A 12,296-nucleotide genomic window follows, 5' to 3' on the forward strand; every position below is an offset into this window, starting at 1 on the left:
TAAGGGTAGGAGAGCACACGTTTTCTGAGAAGAATTACCTCCCTTTAGGGCCCAGGAAAGCCTGTGAGTTCCCTTCTGTTTAGCTTTTAACTCTGCTGGGAAAGGGCTCATACTGCACAGAGCTACATTCTCTGTGTTGGAGCTTGTAAATAGAACCCATTTGCAGTCTGTGATTTCAGAAAAATTGCAGGGAAGAGGAGGCTATAAGAACAGTTTAGGTGGGAAAGTATTACTGCCTCGGCTACTGAAGAACTTCCTTTATCTTAAATATATGAAAGATTGTCTACAACGGTTGTCCATTTATTTGGCAAGACAACATTGAATGGTTCCCAGGCTTGGGAAAGACAACATCAGTCCACAGAACTAGGAACCAATACCTCATGTAACAAGCAAACTGACTTAAGAGGAAGAACACTCAGAACAAACAAGCATAACTGAAGACAGAAGACTTTCAAAGTTAAAGCATTTCAGATTTAATCAGTTGAGTCTAGTTCAAAATGATATTACTAGATCAGGTTGAAAACAATACATAAAGCTGCCTATTTGTATCCATCCCACATTGGCATTCCAAAAATCAGTACAACTGCAGATAGGTCAGATACTGGAGTAACAAGCAGATATAGTCCAGTCTGCTCTTAATACAGAGATCTGTATTTGAAGTGGGGGGAGAAGGTAAGGAAGTGGAGTTTAACTCCTCAGAAGCCTATTAAAATATCAATTGGGAGGATGAGGGTTTCCCCAATTATTGCATCAACAGATACAAAATAATGAAGTGAGCATTTCAAGGGGCAAGACACTTGCTTTGCCATTTGACATTTCCCAGCGTAAATCAAGATAAAATGCAGTTCACTGACACTAACTAAAGCCATATATATACAAATGAGAAAAAAGGAGGAAAGAATGCTTTGGATAAATTCTGGACACTGTTCAGAATAAATGTAAATCCTCATAAAATGTGCCGATTGAGACACTATGCATAAGCCATTGCATATTGTTAATATATTAAGTATTTAGGTTTAAATTCATCTTGCTAATATTATAATGCCACCTTTTCCCACAGTCTGGAATGGGAAGAGCCATTTTCAGAGCAACACTGATATGCTCAACCCACCATGATTCATACAAAACACTTCAGAGAGACTCTGAATTGCCATTTACAGTTAAAAACATTTTTATCTTGTGACATATGCTTTTTAGATTTAATTTTCAGAATACATTTTAGAATAAAAACATGAGGTGGGGGGTGCCCTCCATGTCTGGTGATTTGGTTTTCATGGTCTTAAGATTGATACCTGATGCTGAGGTGTACATGTTAGCAACCCACAGTCAAATCAAACCAACATAAGGGCTCAAATACACATTAGGTTGCACAGATGAATATTGCCCAGTAAGGAGTTCAAACAAGGAACCCTTCCTAATACAAGAAATACTACCTGTGATAGCTACAGGGGAAAGGGGGGATCATACCTGAGGGAATCAAGGAATACTGACAAATTAATTTTATCCACAGTAGCTTTTGCCTAACACCAAAGCTCCAAATATATATACCTTCCTTGTCACATGGCACTAGTTACTTGACAAGGATACAGAAGAATGGCATATGTGGACATCCAAGGAATTCTAAAGTGTCCTTCCAGAGGCAGATTCCCATATTTAGGGAGGCATTGCCTTTATAGAAGGAAAAGCAAAACAGTTAAACTCTCCCAGCCTCACTTGCAACTACCATTCTGCCTTTCAGGTTTGTGTTCATTTACAGACACTGTTATAAAAGAGTTCCTAAATACATTGAGTTGCTGAAGACACCATCTCACTCCTACAGATGTTGATCAATTTTAACTCTACATTTGCACGCAGAACACTCTAACACTGGTTATAAAGTTCTGCATCTCTCCTTTTCTGGGTTGTCTTATGATGTGCCCAAGATTCCAGCTAATAGAAAGAAAGAGGAGAGCCAGAAAAATGCCTTAATGTCTCTTGATTAAAGCAATTTGGTCAAAATTTGGATTAACTACATTATAAAATACTTGCAATGTATGCTGTATGGCAGGTCTAGAAGCAGTAAACCTATTCTATACAAAGTTTGGTCTACTGTGAGACAAAAAATCTCCTATACAGCATATTTGTGCAGCAACAGAAAAAGCTGAACAGAGGGCAAGGACATGACACACTTTGCTAGAACCACCAGTGATCACAAGGGCACATTTTCTTCCAAGATCAGATGTAATGGATGCATTCAAGGTGATATGGGTGAATGGGTGCATTCAGGGTGATATAGCTGTAGCTGTCACCTACAAGGGTACACTCATAACTAGACACATTTTACGCATTTTTAATACATCTGAATGGAAGTTGCCTCCATGGCTTACAGCAGGAAGGCTGTCCCATCAAAACCATGTTTTAAATCTTCTCTTACATTTTCCCCAAAAGCTCAGAGCTAAGTATGCAGATGCCCTGATGCTATTTGCACCTGTGTTGTGGCAAAGGCAGCACAATACTCACAATGGGAATACCAGTAACACTGACCATTGACAGGTGATTTTATGAATACTCTAGTTGTACTCAAGACACCGCACAAACCAGAGCCACTTTCAGTGATATAAAACGGTGACCATTTTCCAAAGCATCCTTTCTACATTTTTGCGTCTGACTGCTTGCCCACCCAGGCAGAATGGAGCCCTGGAATCCTTGCAGTCCTTATTGCCTTAATGAGGGTACTTCCTAGGATTTTCTTGCCTGAGGAATGCATGGTGCTAAATGGCTCCAAATAGTTTCCTATTACATAGGCACATACTATTACAATTAAACGCATGAGTAAATAAGTCTCTGAATATAAAATAGGGACAAAAACTTAATCAAAGGTTCAAGAAGTTGGGACAAAAGGAGGCTCAGCTTCATTCTCCCCTCTTCAGCCCACTTGGCTCTGCCTCAGAGAAGTGTTGAAAAAACACATATCTGAAACTGCTTGTGACAAAAACAGGGTTATAAATATAAAAAGGGAATTCACTGTCAAGCACCAGTAACATTGCCAGCTTTGTGCAGGCATGGTGAGCTGGGAAATGCTCCCAGGCCAGACATTTTATCCAAGAGAAAAGTGGGAGATTCAAAGCACTGCAGCTGTCTGGGCTGCTTCTTGGGATGGCATAGAGAAGATTAGCCTCTGGCAGTTCACACTATATGAAGAAACTTGCTGTCAAAGATAGATCCTTCAGGCTGATACAGGCCAACTGGTTCAGAAAGTCAGAGATGCATTCCCCAACTCCAGGCTTGATATCTGCCACTTTTAGAGCAGCAAAGCAGAGTGATTCATGATTCAACAACCATCTTCCAGGTGCTGCAGAATAAATTTGTTTCATTTTTTAAAAAACTGGATGTGAAGTCAGTCTGTATGGCCTCTGCTGTCCTGGAGTGCTAGGGTCCACCTAGAAAGTGGGCACTGCCAACCCTATTGCCAGCTGTTACTCCATAATGGCCCGGTATAGTGCAGGCTCAATGTAATCCTCGCGGTAGCGTGAGTTGATCACCCTCTGTCTTTTTCTCTCTTGTTTGACCTCCTTCTCTGTGAAGATCTCTGTAAAACGCATGTCAGAGGCAACAGACTGAAACAAAGATTGAGATGAGAGTTAATAACAGGGAGTGGCATCTACACATACTATTCGGAGATGATTCAATTAGTCTCACTTTCTCCTTCTGAAAGGTAGACTAGGTTCTCAGGGAGGCATAACCACATAGCATTTCAATTATTTTCCAAGGAGAACTACTGAAATCAACTCAGTTTGCCTAGTCATTCATGTTAGGAGTTTGAAACAAAAAAACGACGACTGCCCAGGTTCCTCTCATGGTATTGGTTTGTTCATTCATTTATTATTTTGATTTATATCTTGCCATGCTTCATGGATTTGCGGCAGGTTACACAACAGGTTAAAATCCCCATAAAATCAATCACAAATCCCCTAATACCATTAAAAACCCATAAAACTGTGGTATACATTTACATCTTAATTACTGTGCATGGTATTATTCTTTAATCTTTAAAAAATGCTCTAAAAAGCATCCTGTGGCTTACAGGTGAAATGTTCTGCTGGAGAAGTTCAAAGATGCTTTAAAATTCTCAGCTCAGGGCATCAATTATCCATTTGGAAAGACTATGATAGCACTGGCCCCAAAAAAGAAAAGAACCTCAGTCATGCAGTTGGCCACATGTGAAGTTCAGTATTAGTAACATATTTGAAGAGTAAGACTACCTGCACTTGGGCCATTTTGAAAGGAAACCAAGGCATGGAAGGGCACAGTCAATAACTAGTGATCATATTTTGCTTCTCTGTGAGGAGGACTACATCTTTCTAGCTTCTTTTGACTTACCAGCCTTGATTTGACCCTCTTGGGAAGTTCTTCATCAAGTGTGTACACATCATCCCTCTTTGCCATCAGTTGGGATCCATCTTCAAACTCCACCTAGACCCAAAGAAATCAGGGCAGCATTCAAGTGAGCACAGTCAGCGATTATACGTCCCATGCTTCCCAGAAATCAAAAAAATGTTTGGTCTCATCTTCTACCCCACAAATCCCCTTATGGCACCATCACAGGATACTTTCCCCTAATCTGACTACAAGCTAAGTGTAGACTTTTCAAACACTCTGCAGCAATCAGGGTGGTGGTAGGGGATTTCTCCTGCTGCTGTAAGCCATTTATGCATGTGATCAGAATCACTGAGTAGCTAATCAGACTGTTTCAAGTGGGTAGCCATGTTGGTCTGAAGTGGCACAACAAAATCTGAGTCCAATAGCATCTCTAAGACCAACACATTTTTGTTGATCAGATTGTGTAAGACTGAGAAGCTCGACAAGCTTGAGACGTTCAACTCAATCCATACATTTTTACAGGAATTCCAGATTTATAATCAGTACTAGTCACTGCAAATACTTCATCTAGCAATTTTACAATGTCTGTGTTGTTTACAAGGTTATAAATAACTAGTAAAAAGGTAGTAAGAGATGAGATAGAATTCCACTTCATTCCCCCTTACCTGGTACATCTGGATGACATGTGAGGCCACAAATGTGGCTCCATAGACCTGACCATCTGTCCATCTCACTTGAACAACATCCCCTTCAGATGGAGGACCCAGCTGGAGACAATCTTGACTCTATCCACATGGAAACAAGCTAAGCATTATCTTTTGACACATGAGCAGAAGAAACAATTTCCCTAAAGTAACCCAACCCATCCCAGTTCTGCTGGAATGCATGGGAAAAGGCAAATGTTAATCTCTTAGATCAGTGATCCCCAACCCCTGGCAGCGGGCCGCAGCTCCCCCCTCCACAGCGAGAAGCTCTCCAGGCCGCGAGCAAATCAGCCGCCAAAGCGGGCAATTAGCTTGTGGCCTGGCAAGCTTCTTGCTGCGGGAGGGGGGGGGGGAGAGGGGAACGCTGCCGGCGCATGCGCATTTGCGCTCCCGGCAGGGGCACAAACGTGTACGCTCGGCAGTTTCGCCCTGCCAGGAGCGCAAACACGCATGCGTGGCAGCCCCGCACATGTGTGAAACTGCTGCGTGTGTGCATTTGCGTCCCCACCGCATGTGCGGGCCCCGGGTCACCCTTCCCCCCACTTCTTCGCAGCAGGCCACAACATAAAAAAGGTTGCGGACCGCTGCCTTAGATGAGGATAGCTCCTGATCTCCCCTAAACTAGCAGAAGCAATTAATCTGAATTCACACTACGTTGCTTTGCGTCCTCTGAAAACCTGAAAAGGATAAAACTCATGATTGATTTTAGGAATAGAGCCAACTCTGACCAGTTCATCACAGTATCTATAAATTTTAAATTTACAAGTGATCATGTACAAAATAATCCTGAACTCCCAATAAGATCTGTGTTGCTACCACAGCCCTTTCAAATGGGTGTTAATTGGCCTCCTCTAAAGAGAGGTGCTCACAGTCTCTACAAGGGATGGGTACTGAGAAAATGCAATTTGGTTTGTAGCCAAACCACAAACCAAACCAGGGTGTGCCCCACAAACCCTGCTGAAAGGGTTTGCGGAAAGTCCAAAAAACAGCTTGCTTGCCACCATTCAGCCGTTTTGTGTGGTATATTAAAACAGCTAAGCCAGAGGGGATCAAGTATCCCCACTGGTCAGCTGTTTCAGGCTCTCTTGTGCAGTTCCTTTAGACAGGCACTTTAAAAGGGCTGCGCACAAGGGAGCCCAATACAGCTACACTAGCAGGAAGTTTCCCAACCAGTCAGCTTCCCCATGAGGGAGTCCGAAGCTGGCTGGTGGGGAGGCTTCTTTCCATGGGTTCAGTTTTAGAGATTTGCCCCATTTCAGTGACACTTAACAGAAACACATAGGAAAGTGTTCCTCTGAACTATACACCCTCTTAGCAGAGCAGATCTTTTATTACATATCATACCACAATGTCTTCTGGGTACAGGTTATCACTGAAGGAACCATCATCAAAGTTGACCTCATAAAAAGTTTCCTTGGTCAGATTCACCACCTCACATTGGTAGAAACGCCCATTCTTGTGCTTGCTGATCACTGCCTGCCCCACAGCCAGATCCTGCAGAGCAGCCTTGGCTCGCTGGAGAGTCAGAGAAAAACAGTGGAGACCTACATTAAAATCAACCTGGAAAATTTAGGTTCCCAGAATGTCCCTGAACTTGTGAAAGGCTGATGGTGAGCAAAGCGGGCAAATGAGAACAAAATACAATTCAATACGGAGAAGTGCAGAGTTCTACATCTGGGTCACAAAAAAGAGAAACCTACATACTGGAAGGAAGATACATGTCTGGGTTGCAGTGTGTGTGATTGAGATCTTGGGGTACTTGTGGATTGGAAGCTAAATATGAACAGAAAGTGTAATGCTGCGATAAAGACCAATGCAGTTTTAGGCTGAATCAACAGAGGCATGACATAAAAATTGCAAGATGTCATAGTCCTGCTGTATATCACATTGATCAGACCACATCTGGAATACTGTGTGCGGGAGGCATCACTTCAAAAAAGGGTGTGGACAACACTGAGAGGGTATAGAGGAGAGCAATGACAATGATCTGGGGCCTGGGGACCAAACCCTATGAGGAAAGGCTGAGGGACTTGGGATGTTCAGCCTAGAGAAGAGGAGGTTGAGAGAGAACATGACTGCTAAGTATTTGAAAGATTGTCACTTGGAGGAGGGTAGGGAGCAGTTCATGCTGAAACAGAGGACAGGACCCTTTGTAACAGTTTTAAACTACGTGTAGAACAGTATCAGATAGATTTAAGGGGGGAAAAACATTCACAGTCATTTCAGCAGTGGTTCTAAGGAGGTAGTGAGCTCCTTCTCACTACAGTCTTTAAGCAGCAGATGGACAGATACTTATCCTGGATGGTTTAGGCTGATCCTGTATTGAGCAGGGGATTGGACTAGATGGCCTGTATGGCCCCTTCCAAATCTATGATGTATTTTACAGATACTGGAAAAACCTGACTAAAGCAGAATTTATTTCCTCCCTAGAGCCTAATTAACAAAGTGAATATTCTCAATCTAATATTAGCAATGTGTTTTTAACATCCCATAATGTCTTGCAGGTATCCATAAAATGCATTTCAAATTCTGCCTTCTTTCAATACTGTCTAAGGTGCAAATGAGCTGATTAAGTGCTATGACATCTATATGCCTGCAAAAAGACCTAGAAGAATGTAAAATGAAATCCACAGTTCTTCATTATACTCACCTCTGCCTGGGATGGGATTTTATGCCTGAAACAGGTGATGAAGACCACGAAAGGCCAGTCATCTGGCTGCATCATAACCCCAGCTGCTTGAGCGCAGCTGACATGGAAGGATGTAGGGCATCGGCCATGAGAGCACTGTACACAGCAACCAGCAATTCTCTTCCGCCGTTTTTTACAGAAGACACATTTCTGCAAACAGACAAATTCAACACTGTAGTCTTTCACGACAGTTTCAGATCAATGTATACCAGAGAGTTCAAATAAGAAGGTACCAATGTCTTCCAATCTGAAAGGATATACTGAGGTATATCAAGGACAGAACTTGTTTGCAAACTTTTAATTTTTTGGGCACATGACAAAGTCACAAGTCCAAGCACAGGCTTCTTTCAGGTTTCCAACTGCTATGTATCTGTGCAAATTCCATTTGCATGCTACCATCTGCATGTTGCACCTCCCAGCGTTCGTAAGCATTGTGATGCATCAACTCTTGCTAAGAAGTCTACCAAGGTAATATATCATACTAATCTTCACAAATCATGTTTTACTGGCATATATATCATCTATCCTTCTCCAACTGAGGAGTCTCTTTTGTCTCTAGAACATAACTTCTCAATAGGTCCCTATTTGGGTAGGGCAGGATTCTCTGAAGTAGCATCCAAAAAGAAAAAACACTAATATGTTTGTGTAGTATCAGCTGTAACTTAAATTAAGCATTTCCTTTTGTAGAAAGACTGTTGCAATAACTGCTCTTGATTCACACCAGCTTTTCAAACTTCTGTATAAAAGGGTTACCATACAAGCCTGAGTGAAGCTGACTGGAATGTGTGACAGATCTTTTACTCTCTTAAACAATTATATCTTAAAGTTATATAAAGGCAGCCAAAGAAAAAGATCTCAAACAAGCTGCAATGAAAATTACCAAAGTTGATTCATCATGCATCCCCTTTCCCAGCTCAAACAGTGGGAAAAGTCAAGGGCTCAAATGCAGAAGAGCTGCAGTCCTAACCCAATACTATTCTATTTCTTTAAAACATTTCCATACTACCTTCCACCTAAATTGGGTCCCCAAGGTGATGAACATCAAAGCATTCAAACATTTCAACATTAAAACATCATTTAAAATAATATACAAACAATTCAATTCATGAACACATAACACCAAAACCAAAGAGCTGTGAATTCACACAACGCCTTTAAAGCCAAAAATCAGTTCTTTAACTAGGCAAAGAAAAAAAACTTAAATCCTCCATACCAATAAGGGCTTAGATCCTTTGAGCATTTCCAATTATTCAAGATGGAGAAGGAACCCTGTTCCCCTCCTTGCTGCAGCCCGTTTATCATGCCTTTTCCTAATGTAATTCCATGATCACGCTTAGCTTGGTATAGTGGTTAGGAGTGTGGACTTCTCATCTGGCGAGCCGGGTTTAATTCCCTGCTCCCCCACATGCCAGCTGGGTGACCCTAGGCTCGCCACAACACTGATAAAACTGTTCTGACTGAGCAGTAATATCAGAGCTCTCTCAGCCTCACCCACCTCACAGGGTGTCTGTTGTGGGGAGAGGAAAGGGAAAGTGACTGTAAGCTGCTTTGAGACTCCTTCAGGTAGAGAATAGCAGCATATAAGAACCAACTCTTTTTCTTCTAAAGTAAAAAGGGGTTTTTCTTTGCCCTCACATCAGAAAACAACAACAAAATTCAACTAGGGGTGTGCAGCAGGAAAAAAGCCCAGTATTTTGGAGCTCTGGATATATTAGAGCCAAAAATATTAGTATTTCCAGTTTCCAAATAATGGTATGGTATTTGGATCCTGATTTTTTGAGGCTTCTGATATTTTTTGGCTCCATTATTCCTTATGAAGAATGTTTCTGCGGAGGAGGGGTAGCACTGCAGGGGAGCTGTTGGTTGCCTGTCCTCTAATTGCAAGTGAATTAGACCAAGGGGTCGAATTCTACGTGTCATGGCTTAAGATGCCCCCAGATATCCTCTATTTCCTCTGGAAGAAAAAACCCCATGAAAAATGTAAACCCTAAATCCTCTCGAGAACACTAAGTTCATTCAATGTAAAATCCAAGAATCTGAACTATAGTACAGTGCAAGCATATCAATGTACCATACAAGAATCCACACATGACCCCCCTCCAATTGTGACACAAACGAACTCCAGCAAAGAACTTTTGAAAATGACAGAATCCTACCAAAGCAGCCTGGCAAGCCAGTACCAAATTCTGGGAAACACAAAAACACCAGGGATGTGGGTAGTCCTGGGCATCTGCAAATGCTATCTCCTGAAATTCAGTTAATCACAAATATTTCCAGGATTTTTCAGGACAGATTTTTTTTCAATTCCCTCCAAATCCCAGATATATTTGAGAGAGCCAAAGATATCTTAATAAGGTATTTTTGCATATATTTTCGGCTCAGTCATACCTGAATGCACATCTCTGTATCCAGCCCACAGTTTGGCTGAGCTACTGGAAGAGGGTTCCAAAACCCTTTTCCTTATTGCTCATTATTCTAATGACAGCATCTACAATCAATTTTTGAATTAATTAGATATGTTGTTAACACAAACACAATAAATACGTAATTGATTTGTCCATCTTCATTGTCAAATGAAGAACATCCCCATTTTCCACACTTTGTATCGTTATTTGCTACTTTTCACAGAAATGAATCCTTAAGGAAAAGAGCATTTTTACCATGCTCCAAGTGTTTCTTTAGTCTATGAACTCTTTTACCAAACCTGTTTTTAAAATCCTTTGCATATTTGTATCCACAAAAGAAATGAGAGAGCTGCATTGTGCACACCTCATTTGCATTCATTATTGTTAGTCATCCCTGAGTGGTCTTCCATTCCAGGATATATGTAACACAGCACCATTTTTTTTTTGTCCAGTAGCTCTCCCCTTTCCTAATAGCAACAAGGCAGCAGGAAAATAGTTCTGAACTATTAATAAGATGGTATAGCCATTTAAGCTCAGTCATGCTTTTCATAGATCAAATATTTCAAAGTATTTAGAACATTAATCTCCTACCTCTCCAAATACTCAGAGTAGCTTACAATGTTGCTCTGTGCTTCCATATATCTACATATATTTGCCTATAGAGTTTCATACCACACATAAGGTCAGGCAGTATAAATGTTCAGTTCTATTCGATATTTTACTTTCACATCTTTCTTTGAATCATCACACTACAGTTCGTCTTGTCAATACAATACAATGAAATATTTCTAATCTGGTAAATTCAAGAATTTGATTTTGGCATTTCTGAGGACCCTTGACAGGAAGGCTTTCTGCTTTTGCCTCTCCTTCCCTTCCAAATCTGTTAACAATTACCTATTTGAGCTGGATGTATCCTTCTTGGGAGGAAAATGAATACTGATGGCTAGAACTTGAGACATGAGATTTGGAACTGGATATTTTCTGATGGAATAAGCTCTGTACAGAAAACCCGGTGATGATGAGGGTCTGCCTCTGTGTAGTTAGCCCCCACTCCTCAACTTTAACCTAGTATCTGCAATGTAGGGGGACAGTATTGGTCTAGCTTGTCAGGCTATTTTAAGGATTATTACAAATCAGAAGGGCTTCAAACATTGGTGTTGACTTTCAAGTTCAATCATAGTTTGGGCCCAATGTATTGGGGGTCTGTCTAACTCACCGTGCCACATGCACAGCATTATGCTCTACGAGTTCAAATAGGATGGAGATCCCTGTCCCACTTGAAGCTCGCCTGGCCCCAACCTGGTGGAATGAGCTCTCAGAAGAGCTGAGGGCCTGACAGAACTGACTTAGTTCTGTAGGGCCTGCAAGACAGAGCTCTTGCACCAGCCATTTGGTTGAGGCCAGGCTGAGAAAGATCTATAGCCCCTCCTCCAATGGGGCTATGGGACATCTTCCCTGGATGCATGGCAGAAGGAGGTGGGCATAGCATGGGCTGGGAAGGGAATGGAAATTGTTTTTAATGTTATTGTTTATTATCATTGTGTTTTATTGTTTTGAACTGTTGTTGTAAGCTGCCATGAGTCGGCTAGCCAGGAGTGGTGGCATATAAATTTAACTCTTAAATAATAAATAAAAACAATATAAACACTAAGTATTACAGTTCAATTCTGTTCTCCTAGCACATGTCACCTGATCTGTTCAGCTTAGCTCTAATTGTTCTGGCAAAGTAACAGATGCAAGAATTTAATAAAAGCAGATGTTAGAAGAATGGCTACAAGTTAGACAGCCAGAACAGTTATTTCCTTACCAGCCGAAAGCGCTGCAGAGGTATCTTGCTGACATCAACTGGGCTACGATCTGCAATGCTCACAAACTTGGCCTCCAGAACTGCCACGGCACACATAACATGGACCCATCTGATAAAAATTAGAAAACAAGATGTCAGCACTCACTTATGAAAGATGGAGTTCAGAGAAATAAAGCAAATCTGGTACTGTTGAACCATCTGAGCCAGCAGACGCTGCCAGTATGAAACACAAAGAACCATGTGGCTGTATCAGCTTCCTTCCAAGCAGACCAGCACTAGAAAGGTGTCTACACAGATCAAGCAGCTCATTTCATTTGACTTCAAGCAGAGAG

The 12,296-nt window shown here is 41.5% G+C and overlaps 1 protein-coding gene across 2 annotated transcripts in view; it reads right to left on the reverse strand.

The window, feature by feature from the left end:
• Nucleotides 1-446: 446 nt before the first annotated feature.
• The window catches only part of KDM4A (lysine demethylase 4A), a 33,268-nt gene continuing 21,418 nt past the window's right edge, over nt 447-12,296 (reverse strand). For both annotated transcript variants that reach the window (XM_077334068.1, XM_077334067.1), the window contains exons 17-22: nt 11,965-12,073; nt 7,714-7,902; nt 6,408-6,578; nt 5,025-5,144; nt 4,360-4,452; nt 447-3,596 (exon numbers count right to left, since the gene is read on the reverse strand). In XM_077334068.1, coding sequence (XP_077190183.1) covers nt 3,456-3,596; nt 4,360-4,452; nt 5,025-5,144; nt 6,408-6,578; nt 7,714-7,902; nt 11,965-12,073 — 823 coding nt within the window. In that variant the 3' untranslated portion in view covers nt 447-3,455. The remainder of the gene's footprint in view (nt 3,597-4,359; nt 4,453-5,024; nt 5,145-6,407; nt 6,579-7,713; nt 7,903-11,964; nt 12,074-12,296) is intronic.

This window comes from Paroedura picta, chromosome 4 (genome assembly GCF_049243985.1).
Source record: "Paroedura picta isolate Pp20150507F chromosome 4, Ppicta_v3.0, whole genome shotgun sequence".
Lineage (NCBI taxonomy): Eukaryota > Metazoa > Chordata > Lepidosauria > Squamata > Gekkonidae > Paroedura > Paroedura picta.